The sequence below is a fragment of the Lygodium microphyllum genome, chromosome 4 (genome assembly GCF_053477565.2).
Source record: "Lygodium microphyllum isolate KBCC chromosome 4, Lygodium_microphyllum_v1.1.10, whole genome shotgun sequence".
In the NCBI taxonomy this organism is placed as follows: domain Eukaryota; kingdom Viridiplantae; phylum Streptophyta; class Polypodiopsida; order Schizaeales; family Lygodiaceae; genus Lygodium; species Lygodium microphyllum.
Window position 1 is genome coordinate 40,572,774 of NC_141138.1, and position 22,355 is coordinate 40,595,128.

Here is a 22,355-nt window from a genome sequence, read left to right on the forward strand (position 1 = left end):
CACACACACAAGCAAGTACTATGATGGTGCAAAGCTTGCCATACAGCTGACAATGGCCATAAGAGAGAGAGAGAGAGAGAGAGAGAGAGAGAGAGAGAGAGAGAGAGAGAGAGAGAGAAGGTATTTCTATCAATGATTTTTTTCACATAATGCAATCTTTTTTCTCTCTCTCATCTTTTGCTAGGAATCTTGAGATGTGTGCCATGTAGGATCGTGTTAGCTGTTAGTGATTGAGTTGAACATTAGAAAATAATAGTATAGATCAAGTACCCTAATATAAAATAAAATGTTGTTGGACATAGTTAATGGATAAGATTATGTCGAGCATTGTAGGAGAAAGAGATTTGCTAAGCTTTTGTGGTTAGAAAGAAAGGGCGAAGTACAGTAACTTTGAAAGGAACCATGGAGAAATTCGGGATCCCAGGGAGATGCATGAACCTGGACAGAAATGCGTCAGAGGAGACGTCACGCATGCCGTGAAGCGAAACGACAGGCGAGGCGACAAGGTTAGTAATAAAATGTGAGCTCGGAGGCAGGGGCAGAGACATACATAGACAGAGAGTCTGGGGTGGGGGCGTGGGTGTGCGCGATCGTGAGAGAGAGAGAGAGAGAGAGAGAGAGAGAGAGAGAGAGAGAGATGGGCAGTGTGGAAGTAGCTGCTCGATTAGCCGATGTGCTGAGAGTCTCAGCATCGTCTCCTCCCAACTCAAGTTTCGACGTTACTAGCTATGGAGGCGCAGATTCGAGCCTCCATGCAGGCCAATTCAGCAATACAGAAGGCGGGTTCAAAATCGATAAGGCCTTCGTGCTGCCACCAGAGCACCGCCCCCATCATCAACCGCAGCTGCAGCACGAATCAGGCATCCCCACAGAACTACAGGACCACATCCCAGTCATAGACTTGGCTCCATTGACGAGCACGGGTGGCCAGGATTATACCATCGAGCATGAGAGGGAGAGAATAGTTGCGCAGATCGGGAAGGCGTGCGAGGACTGGGGCTTCTTCCAAGTCACCAACCATGGCATCCCTGCGGATGTTATCAGGACGCTGAAGGAGGCTGCTAAGGCCTTCTTTGCCTTGCCCCTCCAAGAGAAGAGGCAAGTGAAGAGGACCTTCGAGAATTCTCTGGGTTACAATGATCAGGAGCTTACCAAGAACGTGAGGGATTGGAAGGAGGTCTTTGATCTTCATATTCGTGGTGTCCTTGAGCTCCCTCTCGAGTTTGATGGGGACCCTAGCATCACTCACGTCGTCTATAATCAGTGGCCTCCTGCTCTACCATCTCTTAGGTCATGATCTAATCACTTCCAACTCTCTTCTTTTGATGATTCAAGCGTGTCGATGTTGCATGCGTATGTTGATTAATTATGTAGAAATACACCAATTATGTCAGATTTAGTTAAGTCTACCATCCTCTAGGTCTAAATTAAGTCTCAGAATGCCTTCCATGATTCAAGTGTATTGATCAGAATGCCTTCCATGATTCAAGTGTATTGGGCTTGCAATATTATGGTGATTGGTGATGTGGAGTCTGACAATTATGTAGTGAGTTGTATGCGTTCATAGCTCCTTGATATACTACTAACTAGATATCTATGTGAAGCGTCAGATAAGAATCTCTCGAGGGATGTACAATTATTGCATAATGATCATTAAATCTCTCTCTCTCTCTCTCTCTCTCTCTCTCTCTCTCTCTCTATACACGTACACACACAGTACACACATGGCACATCATATGTGATGCAAATTGGTAGATGGGTTTTCCTTTTCTCGTGTGATTAGTAGGCTCTTTTTTCTTTGGGATGCCCAATAATGATGAAAATGTCGCCGATTTTGTTGCAGAGAAGCATGTGAGCAGTATGCAAAGGAAGCGGAGAAGCTAGCGTGGAGAGTGCTGGGGCTGATAGCGGAGAGTCTGGGGTTGGAGAAGGAGCGGTTGGAGGGCTATTTCAAGGAAGGGGGGACGTCGTTTCTGAGGCTGAACCATTATCCGGTGTGCCCGGAGCCCGGGTTGGCGCTCGGGGTGAGCAGGCACAAGGACGTGGGGGCGGTGACGGTGCTGCTGCAGGACGAGGTAGGCGGCCTGCAAGTGCGACGCAAGCACGATGGCCGCTGGATCGACGTCAAGCCCGACCCCTTCACACCCGTCATCAACGTCGGTGATATGATCCAGGTATATTATGTCCCTTGGCATTAGTTCTTTCTTCTCGCGTGCACACAGAGAGAGAGAGAGAGAGTGTGTGTGTGTGTGTGTGTGGCGGGAGGGGTGTGTGGGGGGCTTTGTCAATCTTCCATCGAAGAACCCCTCTCCCTCAAGTGGTAATTACATAATATATTGCATACATCATAGAAATTTGTCAATTTGCACAATTATTAATAAATTCATCAATTTGAACCTTTCTTAAAGAATGATTATGTCAATCCAAAGTCTAGAATAACATCTTTCCAAACGCTTTTCCTCCATTGGAATGTGAGATTATGACATGGAAGGCATGGAACTAGCTTGTAGCTCTCATACACTCGGAAGTTTGGCACACCCTTAAAAGGGGTTTTAATTGCATTAGCTATGCAAACGAAAGGGCAACTCATACAATCATCATTCAAAATGAAATGAGGCTTCCCTTCAAATGAAATTATTGGCTAGCCTTCCAATCTAAGGCTCTATTAAAAACTTGATAAAAGGAGAGTAGATGTAGAGGGGCATTGCACATCTTGTCATTGAAACTATGACTTCATCCAATCGCAAGATATTGCCCACTAAAATGAAATATTTACCCCACATAGAAAAGTTAGCCAATAATGTTCAATAATGTTACACGAATGCATGAATAGGTGAAGGTTATGCATACTAAGTATAGTGACTCAATCTACATACTTGCATGCAAAGCCCCTCTTTAGTCTATTGTTATGTTAAATAGTTCACAAGGGTAAGTAAGTGCATAAGGAATAGATTAAGCAATGATGTATACCTACATAGTGTGTGCCACAATGTTTCAAAACTTAAATCAAACATATGCCATATCTAGTTGTTCAAGCTCACATATAATGAACTAGTTGCTTGGGCTCATGTAAAGAGCTTGTAAGTGACCTTATATATTAAACTATTGCGTGTTGTGATATATGGTGTATAATCCACCACATATTTTATTTGTATAAATTATTATGTTCAAACTTGTGTAATATCCTTTTGAACCTTAATGAATCAAAAAGTCATTTAATATTTCCTCCAATCATGTATGGAAGAAAATTTCATGTGTAGCCATCTATGAAATGCCAAACTTGGACCAATTTGGTCACTTAAGTTTCCAAAAGTGTGCATGTTTAAAGTGATTGTCTATTTGATTCGTTTCGTTGAATGCAGGTGTTTAGCAATGACAAGTATCAAAGTGTGGAGCATAGGGTTGTGGTGAATCAAAATATTGATAGATTTTCTTTCCCCCTCTTTTTTAATCCAGTACATTCAATAGAGGTGTCTCCTCTTTGTGAACTTACTAGTGAGCAACATCCACCTCGATACAAGCCTATCCATTGGGGAAAGTACATAAAGAGACGAAAGGATAGTAACTACAAGAATTTGGGTGTTGAAAACCTTCAAATTGCTGATTATGCCATCAATACCTAAATATGTGCAACATGGTTGGTTAGACTTCAATATAGGCATGAGCCATGATATAAGGCATGTACATGAGTATGTTTAGTGTTTTTCTAAGAGCTAGGAAGGTTTTTATTAGTGAGATAGCAGTGATAATTCTTGTAACCTTAAATTCAATGTGATTAAAAATATAAATTGCCATGTTGATTGTGACTTGGTCATCATAAAGAAGTAATATCATAAGTTTTTTAGATCGTTATCTTAAAGTTTTCTTGTAAAGTTTCTACACACACATTTTTTATGCACATCCTAATCCTCAAAAGTTGGAAGTCTCTCAAATAGAAGGTGAGACTTATCAAGATAAGATGGAGATCCACACAACTGTTTTGTTCCAATGTAAGAATAAGCAAAAGCTTGACTAAAGTGAATTGAATGCCACAATGAAAATGGTCTTGTGTATGGTATACAAGAATGTTGGTGGTGTTTTGGTGTTTTCTCAATGCAACATATATCAAGTTGTATAACATACACTTGGAACTACTTTGGTGGGGTTTTCTTGGCACAAGATGTCAGCCTAGTTATTCTCCAACATAGCATCCTATGTTATGATTTGCAATTTGTTGCTACAAAGGGATCCTCGATATTTTGGTAGTCGAGCTTACCTACCTATGTTGGATAATCACAACCATGTGTTATAAAAACACTCCCTTCCATATTGTTCCACATTCAATCATCATGACAATACACATGCAAAATTAATTAGATTTGGTTATAGCAAAATGATTGATGCTTCTAGTAGTAATAATTGGTAAATAATTAGAATTCATCTTTTTAGGAAATTTGTGCTTGATATTGTTCAATGAAATTTTATAAGGTCCCTATTAAACTTCTAAATATATTGTTTGTGGAAATGTGTGCTTTGTTTAGATTTATGAAGGTCCCTACGAAGCTTCTAAATATATTGTATGAAACAAAATATGGTAGGCATACCTAATTTCTACTCAAATCATAGATTAGCACTCTTGTTTTGTTAACAAGCAAAAATCATTACAAGAAAAATGCTAGCTCGAACAAATGAGTTAAGAGCCTTCCATGCTTGGTTGCCAAGTATTTGGAAATATTACAAAGTTCAAAGACAAACAAGTTAATTATTACAAGGAAATAGATCTATGTTTGCTCAAATGAATGAGTTAAGTATTACAAAGTCAAGACGAGGCATTTGAATGTCTATTAGATAAACCTTCTTAAGGTGTATGCAATAGCCTTTTTGTACATATTTACTTAAGGTGTGTGCAATAGCCTTTTTGTACAAGACCAATCTAGATGAAAAATATTAGGGGGATTATATTTGCTTAAGGTGTGCAGTTATTCTATATGTATCGGAGTGATCTAGATGTTTTTATTTTTTTAAGAGGGCTTTGGAGATGTACTATGATATTTAAAAATATCACAAAATTTGATTATGTTTCATGTACATTTTACATGCTTCTCTACTCTAACAATTTAGAAGGATTATTTTTCTTAAAAGTCTATAATATATCCATTATAGTTGCCATTCTATTATATAGTTCTTATGCCCTTTATTATATACCTCTTGGGATCCAATGGGTTACTTCTCTATCGTCCTACAATTTCTTTGTACAATTGCCTAATCAATATCATTATAACATATTATTTTAGTTATAGTTTGAGAGTTTGGAACCTCCCTTTATTGTTTGAACCTATAAGGTGGTGGCCAACACACAAGCTCAACAAGATAGAGCAAGTGGAAAGACAAAGCAGGCAAATCATGTGGATAGGGTGGCAAATGGAGTAGTATAAAACTAGATATAGCCAAGGCGTGGGTAGATAGAGCAATCTAGAACTAGGCCAGTGTGGCAGATGGAGCGGCCAACCAAGCTGTGGGGAGTAGGCAAGAAGGTAGAGTTGGTTGTGGGCATTGGCACAAACGAGGATGACAAGAAGTGACTTGTGCGAGTGGTGGAATGGCACCTATTGGCTAGCTCTTGGGTGAGAGCGCCCACACCAGCGTTCTAACTAGCAAGAATGGGTGGGGTCCATAGACAACAAGTAGCTTAGCTAATGTAACTATTGAGAATAGCAAGCTGACTTAGGGGGAATTTCCCTTACATAAAACATATCCATTTTCTATTCAATATATAAATAGCCCTTTTATATGACACCCTTTTGTATATAAATAAGCGTAAAATCCATATTTATAAAATCCCTTATGTTGAACCCATGTGATACGCACACATACTAATGAGTGACCCCCCACCCCCAGCACACAAACAAGCGAAGTCATGTATATGAATGAGAGAGAGAGAGAGAGAGAGAGAGAGAGAGAGCGTGTGTGTGTGTGTGTTTTGTTAAATAAATTTAAATTATCATTTATTATTATATATATTATATGTATATATCAGAGTATGTTACTAATGTAGAAAAGGAAATATCACGTAACACTTTAATCTATGGAGTATGATATTTGGTTTAATTTAGTGACTATTTTATGTTTGAGAGAGTGAGGGAGAAGGAAAGAAATATATGTTAACACTAAGTAAAAACCAAATCAGCCTATAAGACATCCATGTACAAGAGAATATCCTTTTGGTATTAGAAAATCATAGTGTTAAATATCCTATCTAATGTGCCGTGAGTATGTGCCTCATCATCTAGGCAAGCCATTAATGTATATACATCCATCTTGGGATGTGAGACTATGTATTAGATACAACAACGCCATGCGTATCTAACTTCGTCCAATCAGTTTGGGGGAGGAGGGGTCTTAGAATAGGTTCTTGTTTTAGGAAAATTGTTAAGAGACAATGCCATGTGTATCTAACTTCGTCCAATCAGTTTGGGGCAGGAGGGGTCTTGGAATAGGTTCTTGTTTTAGGAAGATTGTTAAGAGACCAGCATTAGGAAAAAAATTAACTCACAAATCGGCCTTTTAGCCGCCCCCCCCCCCCCCCCCCCCTCTCCTCCTTAAAACAAGGAAAAGAGGAGAGAAGAATAGTAAAATAATCCTCCTCTCTCTCTACTTTTGCAATCTCGTTTTGCCTTTTTTATATTATCTACAAAGATATACTCAAATTCCTTCTCTCTCCTCATTCAAGAAGTCTTTTTCAAGCAAATTTTATATGCAAAAAGGAGTTAGTTACGAGAGTGTGGTGCTTCGTTTTCAATGTAAAATGATTAGTAGATACGAGGTAATTGATTTTTTAATTGAGATCAAGGAAAATGAAATTTCAAAAGTTTCTTTTAAGATATTTTGGGGATTTTTTATATTCTAGCTTTTGGTCAAAAACCAAACCAACTGGTCAATTTTGTGTTTTTTGGAGATGTTTTTGGAGGCAAATTAGAAATATCTAAAATACGAAAAGTCTTGGACATCCCTACCCTCTGAGCTATTTCCCCCCATATCTATACTCTCTCATGGCTCTATTGTGTCCTCTTCTCTCTGTTTATGCAACCTTTCTTAACAGAGTGAATTACTTACACCCTCCTTTCCCTTGGCACCTTTGTGTGCCTCTCTGTGCATCTCCACTCTACCTCTTGTGACAACCAAGTAGGCTCCCCGTTTCTATTAATAGTAAAATGAATAGAGGAAAGGAGGAGCTGCATATTGAGGTAGAGATTGAATATGCCCCATTATTCAAAAGAACCCAGCGTACCAGTGTCAACCCTCAAGTTTTGCAGAGTTACAGACAAATGGGATTGAAACATGTGGATTTGTGGGTTGATGGGGGAATCTACCCAATTGAGCCCTTAAACAATAGACCTCCAACTTTCTCAAGAATCACAAATTTGTTGAAGTATGTGTGCGAGGGTGAAAATGGGTTGCTTGGTTATACTAGGTGGCTCAATGATCAGGCGTTTAAAGTATTTACAACTTGCCATGCAACCATAAAAAATTGCCATGATGTGATCGCTGCATATCAACTTCATACACAATAGCTCATAGGACAAGTGGTACAGCTGAATGACACTATAATTCAACAAAACAATCAAATTATTTCAATGTAGGACACTATCCATGACATTGGTATCTCATATGAGGAGGCAAAGGTGCAATTGGATAAAGAGTGCAAACGAAAGAAGAAGCCAATCAATGAGTTAATTGTGAATAGCGGCCAGTGGAAGCGACGTATCAAAGCATGTAAGGTAGCTCAAAAAGAGAACCTAGGTGAGGGTGAGGTTGGATCGTGTATTAGTAGATTGCTGAAGGCAAGTACATCGGAAAATGCTTTAAGCAATCCTAAGTTTAAGGCTGTGAAGGAAAAGGTGATTGAGTGCACATTAAAAGATGTGTCAAATGAGTTCTTAGTTGTGGATGCACAATCTATTTGTGACAGGGCCGGTATTAGCACGATGACTTACTCAAAGATAATCAAAGGTGTGAAGACTGGGTTTGGTCGTGTGCTGAAGAGAAATAGAATCGTGCCTCTTCCTCAATCTTCAAAGTTAATAGAGGCCCGATGGCAACTTAATACAAAGGTTTTGGAGTTGATAGGAGATCCCATGCATGTTCAATGTGTGGAAACACTAAAGGTTGGGACAAAAAATGCATATGAGGTGAAGTTCACCGAACTCAACAATTACTATTTAGATTTGAACAAGGTGCAGTCGGTAATGGTAATGTACTACAATATGTCTATTGAGGAATGTAATGGTAAATTATAGTTTGTTATAAAATTAGATGAAAGTGAGGTCGTCAAAGGAGTAAATCTTGAAATGAATAGAGCTTTACAATTCAACAAGAACAACCCAAGGAACTTTAGTGTTCAATCTGAGCACCATATGTGGTGGCTTGCTGCATTTGAAGTTTCTAAGGAAACACTTGAGGTGTTGTAGCTATTCTTTATGAACACAAGCATTCAAAGCATCATTAATCATCAGGAACATGGTGAGATGCTCTCGGTTGAAGGGTATGATCAATACTTGGTTGAAACTTTAAAATGCATGTGTGGAATCTCCAATGGTGCAAATACAAAGAATCCATGCCTATATTGCTTGACAAAGAGGGTGGAAGGAAAGGACAGAAAGAAGAATTGGCGAACGAAGGGTGACAAGTGCTGCACCAACGCGCAATAGAGAAGATCCCACTTGGAAGCCCATCTTCAACATTCCCTTGGATCGTATTCACATTTGTTCATTACATGCTTTTGTCAGAATCATAGAGAAACTTGTATATAAATAAATTTTCTTTGCTTATAGGATGAAACCAGAAAAAGAAGCCATTGCAACGTGTAGGAATGTGGAGCGAGTGCTATCAGAAATTGGGCTACACAAGCATCAAGTGACGATTGAAAAGGGTAAAATCTGGTAACTTGCCAGAAAAGCCTTGCTTTAGAGGAGCAAAGGCTAGGAAGTTTCTCTCAACACCCATCAATGAGGAAGGGAATGTCGTGATTCGTAGGCCGCAGGACTATGATGGGTGGAAAAAGTTACATTTTGTAGTTCCTGACCGAAGTAATGGAGGAAAAACAAGATTGGCCAAAAGATGAGGTTTGGATAAGTCTTAACAAATTGGCTCCCTTACTTTGCAAGATGGTGTTTAACAATGAAGATAAGCAAGAATTTATCAATGCTATGCATAGCTTCTACGAAAACATGGTGGAAGCATGGGGCAAAAGCTCTATCACACATTACATGGTGCGTACTAAGTTAATATTTTAAAATTGTATGAATTGTATAAACTAGTGAGCATAGTTTTACTCATGTGTGATATGTGTCTTTGTAGCATATCCTTGAGGCACATGGGCCATACTTTGCAGAAAAGGAAAGCATCAGAATTTGGTCCACACAAGGGATGGAAAATTCACATTGGATAGCGCGTGGTGCATACCAAAGAAAAACTGATCATGGTGGAGGGGTGAATGGTAGCAATTCAATGATTCAATTGCTATCTTAGTGGTCTGGCCGGGACAGCATGTTATAATGAACAGTTGTAGGTTGCGCAGAAAATTTTAGAGGCTGAAAACTTTAGAATTTGATCCCAGTGTCTTCAGCAAAGTTTTACATCACAAGGAGGGCTACATTTTTGCTTTTTAAACCTTAGTGATCCAAGTTATAGTTCAAAAGATATGAGTAGTTTTTTGCAGGGTGGTCCTGTAGGACAGTTTTCTAGATAAGATAAGACTGCATCTGATGGATGTAAATTATTGCATGTGACATGCTTTGGCAGAGATGTTTGAGACTGACATGACGGTACCAAGGATAGGAAAGAGGATCAAAATATGTGAGAGAAGAAATGGATCAAAATATGCAAGGACAAGCCCTCAGACATGGATTTAGCTTTGTGTAGATACAAGCCATGTCCAACCTCTTTCTTAGTAGCCTAGCATACAGCACCGATGAGGAGTCCCTCCACAAGGCCTTCCAAGCACACAACGAGATTATCGACTGCCATGTCATCATGGACTACAAGACGAACAGGTCAAAGGGCTTCAGCTTTGTCACCTTCCTTGAGGAGGCTCAAGCAAATGTCACACAATAGAAAATGAATAATCAGTTCTTAGATGGGCGCATGATTAGGGTGGACCACATGACGCCTCGTCCGCACCGCTACATGATACAATGTCTGCATGATATAGTGTATGCATGATGTGTCTCCTTCTTAAGCAAATAAGAATTCTATTGAGAAAAGAAAAGCTTGTAAATTCTAGCAAACTACCAGACCAAACACTGTACCAGTACGTGTTGGCATAAGAAAGCATAACCATGCACAAAGTTTAATTGTAGCTTTAAAAATGGGAAAGCAGAGAGATAACAAGCCTGCAATTCAGTTGCATACTTTTTAATGCTGGAAGATTCAACTGGAGATGCGAAGCAATTAGTTTGACGATATTCCTCCCACCAATACAGGTACTTTTCCAGCTTTTCTTGAAGAGTATTGAACATTGCATCAAAGCCCTTTAAGACAGCACAAATAAGTATCAAGAAAGACCTGCACAAGGAATAGAAAGAGGCTCAACAGTGTCTCTATGCACATATATATGCTTTCTAATTATCCAATCTACTAGACAACTTTCTCAATGCTTGGAAGAGCTCAAGTTTAAAATCCAGAAATGATCAGTTTTGGAATGGATCCAATAATCAGCACCTTGGAATAATATGCGCTAAGAAAACCAGTGTCGCTAAAACCCAGCCAAGTAATGTGAGAGCCAGGACTCAAGGGCAATGGCCATTCCAACACTTTTCTCCGTTGTTCTGCCACATTGAATATTGTGAATTGCATCACATGAAATGAATACACAATCAAAGAAAAAGAATCATGCAATTTCATCACACACCAAGATAACAATTATTTGCAGTATTACGACTATGCTTGACATAAGGTGCATCTACCTATTGGTCTCAAGACAAGGGAGAGCTTGCATGTAGAACAATAGCAAGAAGCTCCTTCTGACCTACCATAGTGACCACTGGGCCCGCCAAAGACAGAAAGGAAGTCTGCAACATACAAATGACAATAGTGAATAAAAATCAAGCCAAGTCACTAGTAGCTTTATTCAATATCATATTCATACTTCAAACTTTGAAAATGAGGCAGCACCTGCAAACCACCTTTAGAAAATAGTAGGAGCTGGTTGAGACTAGTTGAGACAGCTACCCATCCACATCCAAGAGCTAATGCCCTTGCCTCCTTTGTTGCAAGCCACATTGACCACTAAAGCATTACCAAGAAAACTTATCATTGCATCATTCATTTATGAGAAGCAAACATTACTGCACAAAAAGTTAATTGAAATCGAATGGGTGGACCTCACTATTGTTTGCCCAGCTACTAAAAGGCGGATAAAGTATGGTACATGGATTCTTTTCCCCATTCCTATGAGATGCAAAAATGCAGCCACTGTCATTCATAGCACCCATTTTGAAGCCAAAATAGTCCATCATTGAGGGCACACGAACCCCTTTCCTTGTATCATGAAACTCCACCTACAAATCACCAAACAAAATCAATGGTACACTAGAGCTTGGTACTGTTGTGATCAATGATCATCATGCATTTGATTATGAGAACATTGCAAGGGAGAAAGCACCTCTATGTGTGACATCTCTTCATTTTGACAACTAGTGATACTGCCTATGAGATTGTAAGAAAGAAAATGGCACTTGCTCGAACTAGGCGTAGTAGAGCAGGGCTGAAAAGGAGTTTGTAATGCAGGCACTAGGTGTCCACCTATAGTGGCTCCAGATGACATGATTATGCTTTTAATCTGGAGCAGAGCCTTAGCTTTACTAGAGAATGACTACTGGAGCCTATCATGACCTTTGCTCTTTTCCTTCTTTCTAGAATCAGGATCTAAAGGAGAATTGGGTCCTCTTTCAGGTGAAGATCCACCTTCTTCCTCACTGTGAAGCTTCTCTCCATCCTCCCCATCATCACTGAAGTGCAGAAGTTCTTCTCTGTCAATAACTAAAGGCAAATTAGCATCACTGCCAGGTAGGGTCATGTGAGATGGAACAACAAGTTCCCAAACACCAAATTTGCCATCCAAGTCACCAATGGCTAAAGCATTTCCTTTCGGTCTCCACGCCAAGTTGCAGATTTGAGATTCAAACTTCTGGCAGTCTATGTCTTGCATGTTATCCACATCCCAAATGATGACCTAATTGTCACGTGCTGCAGTTGCAAGGTATTTGCCATTTGGTGACCAAGCTAATGAGCCAACTGAAGTTGAATGCCCACCTTTGAGGCTGAAGACCTTGTCACATGTATCCCGATCATACATAATCACATCCACGCCATTTTCTCTACTAGGAACTGCCAAGACATCTCCCTTTGGATGCCAAGCAAATTCATTCCTCCCAGAATTGTTCAAATCTGTGTTGGGTGCAGCATGGCACAATGTGTGGATTTGCTTGCCAGATGAGAGGCACCAGCACATGATAAAGCCATCACTACCAGTAGAGCTGATGCCAAAAACTCATTGTTGGGGTCAAATTCAAGGCTAATGATAGGTGCATTGTGGCCTTTAAGGACTCGCACAATAGAGCTATCAATGGTACTGATGATCTTGATGCCATCATCCTCTCCTCCTGCTGCAAGCACAGAGCCTGTGGAACTGAAGGAAATGGCATGGATGGGCAAAGTAAAGCAAATAAGTGCTTTGGAACTCTCCATCTAAGAAAAACAAAGAGGAAGGCTATGAGAAACACTCACTCTACAACTCAATCTCTACAATGGACAAGGGCCATCCTAAGTCAGACAAATTGGTTAACATAATAAAAATTCATGTGATCTTGTGTCTGAGGCTCTGAGCCATGAACTCATGCCATGGTAAAATTCATGCAATCATGTATCAATTTGAAGGTGTGAAGAGACAAATAAATGAGATTATGATTGCTGGAGAAGATCTCATGCCATATCATACCTATCGATGCACCCTTGAGCTTTTTAACATCGGCTTCATTTGGCACTATTGTGATTATCAGTCTACGATTTGCTGCTCGAGCACAATCCTTGCATCTCTCATGATCAACTCTGGACTCTCACAAATACATCATAGATGGCCACTCTCTGAGCAAACATGCTCGTTGGATTGCCATAAAGGCAAACATGTTTCTCTTCTGAAGAAAGAAGCAGATACCAGTAGCGCACAAAAGCCTTTAGGACATCCCGATACAGAGGTAACAACATGTCAAGGGCTGTCATTAGGATGAGGAGACAGGAAGGAGACCACTCTTCCTAACTACAAGAAGATATTCCATTCATATTCAGCAATAGCCAGGAGTGACATCTGGTATTGATGATGGAGGTGTAGCAAGAAGAATGGAAAGAGTTGGAGGAGGAATTCTCTGGACTAATGTGGCTGCAATGTGGAATGTCCCCTTTATTTTTCCTGGAGGACCAATGGCTTCTCTCTTGATGCCCACAGGTAATGCCAACTATGAGACAGTAGCTTATGGTACTCCTTCGGCTTCTTCAATACCCTCTTTGAACTCCCCATCTTTCCAGCATTGCTTTTTCATTTTATTTGCAATGTGCAAGCAGAGATCAGTCAAGGTGGTTAGAAAAATAGTGGCCATGTTCAGTTCCTGTAAGGCATATACATTTGCCTGATTTTGATTGAGGAAAAACACATATATATAGTCTTATCCACCAATTTTTGATACTCACCGTGATTGAAGCCCATTGTGACACATACAAAGGTGGTCTTCCAATACACACCCTTGGCCCAGTAGGACAATTTGAATCCATAGAATTATGCCACCATTGGTCTTGATAAGGTAAGTTCAAGCTACAATGTAAAGAAAGGAACAAATCTAAAGAACACGTGCCTTGAACTCAAAAATTGCATGTTCATTGATCACAAGTTTCACCCATTAACTAAAGTCAGAAACACTAGCCACATCAAGCATAAGCAGATGAGTAAATTTAAGCCAAAAACCTAGTAAGACATAAATTTAACTTTTGCCACATAGTTTGTGGTTATAGAAAAAACCCCATAAAACCCCCAAAAATTTCCTGAATAAAGTCATAAGCTCCTATAATATCTGCACCTGCATTTTTTCCCTCTATCTACTGTCAAGATTGTGGGAGAGAAGGAAGGAGTCTCGCTTGAAGCTTTCTTGCTTGCACAATGGGGGAATACTCACAAAGGTGGAGGCTGAAAACAATTTTCCTCTTCTTAGTTGTGTAAGCCAAAAGAACTCAAGTACAAAGAAATAGAAGAACCCTAGATATGGGTCTCAAACCAAACTCAACTAACTAAGGTGGCATACTAACTGAGCCATGAACTAGAGTAGATAAGGATAGCTATCATGTAGCTATTATTCAGGGGCGGTGTACCAACCGCATCTGCAACTGACAAGTCGGTGACATAAATACACAACGGTCACCCTGGCGTATCACGAGTGGAGCTCGATATCTCAACACTCCCCCTCGAGCTCAATCCCAATTCCTGCACACCAAGCAGGTCTCTGAACTTGCACAGCTTCTCTACGCCCAATGCCTTCGTGAATATGTCAGCTACCTGATCCTCTGTGCTGACATAAACTAGATCAATAAGACCTAGTAAAACCCTCTCTCGCACATAGTGATAATGCACCTCAATGTGCTTTGTTCTAGCATGATAGACTGGGTTATTTGCCAAGTGTATACTACTCATGTTGTCACAATAAATGACAACTGGCCCATCTGTAGACTGATGCATATCATAAAGTAGCTTATGCAACCAAGCTACCTCACATGCAGCCATTGCTGCACCCCTGTACTCAGCCTCTGTGCTCGACAAGGCAACTGTAGGATGTTTCTTGCTACTCCAAGTGACTGCAGCACTCCCAAAAGAGAACACATATCCACTGGTAGATCGTCTATCAGAAATACTACCAGCCCAATCAGCATCAGTGTATCCATGCAACTGTATCTGAACCCCAGTCTCATAAAATAATCCATACTGCAATGTGGACTTCACATACCTGAGTATGCGTCTAGCCGCATCCAAATGTGGTTTCCTTGGAGCCTGCATAAACTGACTTACCAATCCAACAGCATAGCTCAAATCTGGCCTGGTAATAGTCATATAAATCAAGCTTCCTACTATGCGTCTGTACATAGTAGGGTCTTCCAGAAGCTCACCTGCATCTGCACTCAGCTTCACATTCTGCTCCAAAGGAACTGAAATAGGCTTACAGCCTGTCATCCCATATTTGGACAGCATGTCCAATCCATACTGCCTCTGCAAGAGCTGTATCCCACTTGGTGATCTAATCACCTCAATGCCCAAGAAATAACGCAGCTCTCCCAAATCCTTCATCTCAAACTTTTGCTTCAATAGCATTTTCACATGAAGGATATCTTCATCACTGTCACCTGTCATAATCAAATCATCAACATAAATGGCAAGCAACATAATACCTTTCTCTGTTTTTCTCACATAAAGTGAGAAATCTGCCTTGGAAATCTGAAAGCCAATAGTGACAAGATACTGTCCTATCTTGTCAGACCATGCTCTAGGTGCTTGCTTCAAGCCATACAAGGCTTTCTTCAACCTACAAACAAACTCAGGATGAACAGCATGCACATAACCTGGTGGCTGCTCCATATAGACCTCTTCTTGCAAATCACCATGCAAGAAGGCATTCTTTACATCCATCTGATGTAAAGACCATCCCTTTGATGCAGCCATAGCAATGACTGCTCTTACAGTTGCCATCCTTGCAACTGGACTGAATGTTTCTTCATAGTCAATGCCATATGTTTGTGCATACCCCTTGACTACTAATCTTGCCTTGTATCTGTTCACAGAACCATCTGCATTGTGCTTCACCTTATAAACCCACTTACAGCCAATTGCATTCTTACCTTTAGGCAAAGGTACTAACTCCCATGTAGCATTTGCTTCCAAGGCATCCATTTCTTCATCCATGGCTTTCTCCCATTTTTCTTTTCCCATGGCTTCCTCAAAAGATGTGGGTTCTGGTTCCTGTATCACTTTGACCATATATGCATAGTGAATGGCTGTAAATCCATCATATTTCAACCTATCCACAGGATACCTAGCTCTCGTAGACCTGTGCAAAGTAGGTTCACTCCCAGGTGCTCTCAAAACATCCCTGGTCTTCCTTACTCCAGGTGTAACAATAGAAGGAATACCCAACTCATCATCAATGCTCTGTTCTGAGCCACTGGATTCACCATCCACATAAGAGTGACCTGCATTCACATCAAACATGGGCTGATCAACCTTCTCTTTTCCTTTTCGTGATACCTGCATACCACTATCTGCATTGCTTTGAGAAGATTCTCCTGATCTCAATCTGCCTGTCCATGGCGAAGAATGTGAACCACTGCTAGAGGACGCTCCAGGTCCACTAATATTTTGTGACTGCTGCTGTGAATTCTGTGCAGCATTACCATTTTGTGCATCTACATCATCAATCACATTTACTGGTTTATACCAGCTACTTCTCTGCTCACTGTAAACTTACGAGTAGAAGGGTTATAGCATCTATACCCTTTTTGCTGCAGAGAGTAACCAATAAAGATGCACTTCTCAGCTTTTGGATCCAACTTGGATCTCAACTCATCTGGCACATGTACATAGGCAATGCAACCAAAAATTTTCAAATGAGAAATATCTGGTTTCCTACCAGTATACCTCTCCTCTGGAGTCATTCCATGTATTGCTGCAGTGGGAGTCCTGTTCATTATGTAGACTGCTGTAGCAACTGCTTTAGCCCAATAAAAATCAGGCAAGTCTTTTTCATTAAGCATGGCATGAGATACCTCTCCAATATGCCTATTTTTCCTCTCTGCAATTCCATTTTGTTGTGGGGTATAACTGCATGAATATTGCTGCTTTATGCCATGCTCCTGCAAGAACTTTGCAAACTCATTTGAGAGGTACTCTCCCCCTCCATCTGACCTTAGGCATTTTATTTGCAGACCTGTTTCTTTTTCAGCCATAGCTTTAAGGGTTTTGAAATGCCCAAAAACTTCACTTTTCTTTTTCATAAAATACACCCAAACTTTTCTGCTATAGTCATCAATAAAAGTGACAAAATAATGACAGCCTCCAAGAGATGCAGCTTTAGTAGTCCACACATCAGAGTGGATTAATTCCAATGGCTTCTCACTCTCTTGAACATGTCTAGGAAATGGTTTCCTTGCCTGTTTTCCAAATTGACAGGCTTCACACACCTTATGCATTTCTGCAACCTTGAATTTCGGCAAACCTGCAACAATATTTTGGGCCTGCATTGATTTAAGTCGCTGTACATTAACATGACCAACGCGTTTATGCCAGATATCAATATCTGCAACTACACCGGTCCCATGTGCAAACATTGCTGCACTCAATTTAGACATGTCTGCATCCAACGTAAACATTCTGCCCTTCTTCTTTCCTTTTGCTATCAAGCGACCTTTATTTTTCATATCCTCAACAAAGCATCCATGAGGATTAAATCTGACCTGCAAGCCCTGCTCAACCATTTGACCAATAGAAACTAGATTCTTGGTGATATTCGGGACATGAAATACATCGGACAGGTATTTCTTTTTTCCATCCTGCATAGACAAAGGAAATTTTCCAATCTGCACAATCGGATGTGCAGTATCATCACAGTCTCCACAAATCCTGGTTTTTCCATTTTCCTTGCATCCTCCATCCATTCTGCATGACCTGTCATGTGGTTTGATGCACCTGAGTCAACATACCATACATCGTTGCTTTCTTCTGCACTTGTCACAGAATTGTTCATGTGCTGCACCATGAACAAATGCTCATTTCTGTCATCACCCTGTCTACTAGAAGATGCATAATTCCCTTATTGCAGTTTTCCATTCATGATGTCATTCTGCTTTTTATAGCAGTCTTTAGCCATATGACCCATTTTACCACAGTAGTAGCATTCAACATTACTGTTTGCATTTTGACCTCTTTGCCATCCACCACGACCTCTTTGGCTCCCCCTGCCTCTAGAGTTACCACGTCCTCCTCCATAGGACTGGTTTTCTTGAGTTTGCCGCATATTCTGATTCCTACCACGGCCTCCAAATCGGCCTCCTCTACCTCTGCCTCTACCTCTTCCAGCATTTGAGTAGAAGACAGCTTCCTTTGAAGTTCCTCCTGAAGAAGATGCACCACCATTTCTCTGCTCCTCAGAAATTAGAAGAGCAATCAACTCCTCAAAATCAGGAAATCGTTCACGAACTGAAATGGATGTCCGAAACTGTGCATAATCCTTTCCTAGACCATTCAAGGTCACAGAAACTAAATCATCATCTTCCACTGGCGACCCAATGGAAGCAAGTGCATCTGCAATCTTCTTCACCTTCATGTGGTAGTCATTGATGCTCATATTTTCTCTTTGCACATTATGCAACTCTTGCTTGAGCTGCATTTTCCTGGCTTGCGTATTTGTGCTATACATTTTTGACAAAGTATCCCATGCCTCCTTTGGCGTACTTGCATCCTGAATATGCACAATCATAGAGTCTGAAATACTGATAGACAGCCAGTACATAACTTTCCTGGCTCTCTCATGCCATGCTTTGAATGCCTGCATTTGCTGTTGATTGGGAACATCAGGAAGAACTGGTTCTTCTTCATTTCCTGCAACAAACTCCCAATATCCTTTTCCCATAAGGAAATTCGTCATTCTAAACTTCCATGCTTGGAAATTATTCTTGTCAAGCTTTTCAGTGACAATCTGTGAGAGAGAATCAGACGCCATTACAGAATACTGCAAAAATTTCTGTCACTGCAAAGAACACAGCTTCAGCCTCACAAGGGCAAATCTGCAAAACTGGCGAAAGTGGTATTTGACCACACAGTCACTTCCTAGTGACGATTTTGCATCAACAGGCAACAGGGATGATTCTGTAACTCCCAATGTCTCTGCGCACAAGCATACAATGCAATTTTTACAGTAACTATTCACCGACCTGTAGAACAGTGACTGCACAGCATAAAACTGGGCCTTTTCCTGAGTGCGTGCAGAAAACTTTCGCCTCCAAAACAGGCCCCGAAATGGCCTCAAATCAAAAAAATAAGGTCGCCAGGGGCTAAAGCCTTCTCCCGCAGCATATACTGTCCTCTTGCTTCACCGCGAAGGGCGTCTCAACCTGAGACAATGCACTCCTGCACTTTCCGGCTGTGCTACCTGCAGAGATCTGCTCCCAAAACAGAAAATGAAAGCAACACTGCTCCTCTTACCAGAACACCGCGAGCTTGGCTTGCTTTCTTGAGCTCCTTACCACGAACAAGGCTCTGATACCATGTCAAGATTGTGGGAGAGAAGGAAGGAGTCTCGCTTGAAGCTTTCTTGCTTGCACAATGGGGGAATACTCACAAAGGTGGAGGCTGAAAACAGTTTTCCTCTTCTTAGTTGTGTAAGCCAAAAGAACTCAAGTACAAAGAAATAGAAGAACCCTAGATATGGGTCTCAAACCAAACTCAACTAACTAAGGTGGCATACTAACTGAGCCACGAACTAGAGTAGATAAGGATAGCTATCATGTAGCTATTATTCAGGGGCGGTGTACCAACCGCATCTGCAACTGACAAGTCGGTGACATAAATACACAACGGTCACCCTGGCGTATCACGAGTGGAGCTCGATATCTCAACATCTACTTCTCACCTATCCAACATACATAAAATGTCATGACCAACTTGACAAGAAACACCTGCACTTTTTCTCAAACCTTAGCCAACTTCCTATAGTTAGCAGAGCGGCGCCATCATAGAGGGCATTTAAGGAGTTAAAAAGATTACCTGAACAATGTTTGTACTATACACTGAGGAGTGTTTTTGTGACATTGTGCTAATCCCTTCCTCAATAGCAAGGTTGTGTTAGAGATTCGGTCACCTCCACGACAATCAAACCTATTAGACAAACTACCAATAACTATATTTATCCTTACAACTAAAGATTTAGAAGCATACACTGCAAGCATAGCATTCCATAAGTCTATGTCATGCTCATTTAATCCATTAAAAATTCTCAGCAATCTCAATGACATTTAAACTTACCATGTTTGACGACAAGCGGACAAAATTGTGGTGAAAGTAACCTTTCCTGGAAGAACTCCCTCCTCGTGCATTTGTCTGAAAAGTTGGAAAGCTTGATCTGGATGTCCATTCTCAGCGCATGAAGCAATCATAGAACGAAGCAATCATAGAAATCCAAGAAACTACATTCTGTACAGACAGTTGCTCAAATATATCACATGCCTCAATTAGGAAACCACATTTCCCATACATATCTAATAGAACGTTTCCTAATACTTTATCTGATTACCAATTACTACTTAAAGCATGCATGTGGATGCACCTACCTTCTTGTAAATCAACCGTGCTAAAGCATGCATCAAGGCTGCTAATTAGTGTGACTTTATTTGGAAGTATTCCTTGTTGTTGCATCTGAGTAAGAAGTTGTATTGCTTGAATGCCCTGACCATGATGGGCGTAAGCAGCCAACATTGCATTCCAAGCAACCACATCCCATTCATACATCTCATAAAAACCCACTATGCATCATTCAGGCTCCCACATTTTGCATACATGTTGACTATGCCAGTGCATATACATATACTAGTGTCAGTCGTCTTGTACTTGCTATTCACAACTTGGGCATATATTTGCTTTCCTTTGAATAAATTTCCTGATCCATCAAATGTAGAGAGAGCACACACATACACGAATTTGTCATGCACAGCTCCCTCTTGAAACATCTAATCAAACAAGTACTTCTGATCAAACAAGATATGTGCTTTCCATCTGATGAGGCCTTCTGATCCCCGCAACGCTGCTGCAAGAGGAAAGCACAGGAGGCCACATCGTGTAGTGAATCAGGGTTACTCAAAAGATCACAAGTAGACACAAAATGCAACACATAGTAATACATTAGAAAGGGAAGTAGACAATGCAAAGAATTATGTGACTAGGCATTGATCTAGGCAAAGAATATATTAGGTAACCTATGTACACCCATAATTCATCTTGACCATACAATTGCCTCCACATGGCAGTCCTTTCTACACAAGAGACTAGTTGTTGTGGCTACTCTCAAATGATCAAATCTTTTTAAGTGTGTCTAAATTCAGTGTCCCAGGTTCACCCATGAAGCTATCAAGTTTGATGAACCAATATTTCACCTGCATTGATTCCTAGACAAGAAGTATACTCCTCCAGCAAAGTAACCCTCTCACCTTTCAAAACTCATTATATAACTTCTACCAATTTTCTGAGGCCCCTTTGAAAGGAGAGAAGGATCGAAGCTTGCACTCGAGAGCTATGGCGGGAGAGCAAGAGCAAGAAAGAGAGAGACAAGAAATGGGAACTCCAACAGTCACAATGTGTGACTGGGCCTTCCTTTATTCAAACTGTCACTAAAAGAATAAAGAATAAAGTGACGATGACGGTGACGGGCGCCCGCCACTTGCAGTGTGCAGTGGCGGTGATGACTGCCAGTGTAGTAATACAGGGGCGGCTAGGCGGAGGCGCCTTTACCCCCAACAACCTCCCACTTAAAGGTGAATCTGCCCTAGTGAGGAGTGAAAAGAAAAAGAATAAGACAGTACAACATGTACACATGTACAATAGGATGAGGAAAGACGCCATCTCATCCCACGCCCATCAACCTCTTGAGGAAGGCAAAGCGCTCTGTAGAGAGGCTTTTCGTGAGTAGATCTGCAGGATTCTGGTCAGTCGAGATCTTGACAAGATCAACATACTTGTCCTCAACGACCCCACGTATGAAGTGATACCTCACCTCAATGTGTTTCGTCTTCGCATGGAAGACCGGATTCTTGGCTAACTAAATAGCACTCATAGAATCCAAATGCAATGTAGGGATAGCATCAATACCAAGGTCAGCAAAACCAAATGACCCAACCAAATGGCCTCCTTGCAAGCCTTAGTGGCTACAACATACTCGGCCTCTGTAGTAGAAAGGGACGTGCATTTCTGCACCCTGGACATCCAAGAAACATCTCCTCCGGCATATGTGAATACATAGCCAGAAGTGGACTTCTTACTATCTGCATGTCCTACATAATCAGAGTCAGTGTATCCCACGACTCCTGTATCCTGGCTGCCATAGCATATGCACATATCTGCAGTGCCCTTCACGTACCTCATGATACCCTTCACAGCATCCCAATGCTTCTTGCCAGGTGTAGCCATAAAGCGTGCCACAACACCAACTACAAAGGCAATATCTAGACGAGTAGCTATTATGGAATACATAAGACTGCCCACTGCAGATGCATAGGGAATCTTGGCCATCTTGGCCCTCTGC

The 22,355-nt window shown here is 40.9% G+C and overlaps 1 protein-coding gene and 1 pseudogene across 1 annotated transcript; one reads left to right on the forward strand and one right to left on the reverse strand.

The window, feature by feature from the left end:
• Positions 1 to 536: 536 nt before the first annotated feature.
• LOC148036960 (flavonol synthase/flavanone 3-hydroxylase-like) lies at positions 537 to 3,806 on the forward strand. Its single transcript, XM_087675912.1, has 3 exons — positions 537 to 1,290; positions 1,844 to 2,174; positions 3,363 to 3,806. Exons 1-3 carry the CDS (start codon positions 638 to 640, stop codon positions 3,621 to 3,623), a joined length of 1,245 nt encoding a protein of 414 aa, XP_087532038.1. The 5' UTR covers positions 537 to 637; the 3' UTR covers positions 3,624 to 3,806.
• A 4,571-nt stretch (positions 3,807 to 8,377) lies between these two features.
• LOC148036961 (protein ENHANCER OF LHP1 1-like) lies at positions 8,378 to 20,569 on the reverse strand (annotated as a pseudogene).
• Positions 20,570 to 22,355: the final 1,786 nt, after the last annotated feature.

Bases quoted from the DNA above. Each gene is read 5' to 3' on its own strand.
- LOC148036960 (XM_087675912.1), top strand. From the start codon at position 638: ATGGGCAGTGTGGAAGTAGCTGCTCGATTAGCCGATGTGCTGAGAGTC. The intron at 1,291-1,843 runs GTCATGATCTAA...ATTTTGTTGCAG, and splicing joins CCTGCTCTACCATCTCTTAG to AGAAGCATGTGAGCAGTATG. The intron at 2,175-3,362 runs GTATATTATGTC...CGTTGAATGCAG, and splicing joins ACGTCGGTGATATGATCCAG to GTGTTTAGCAATGACAAGTA.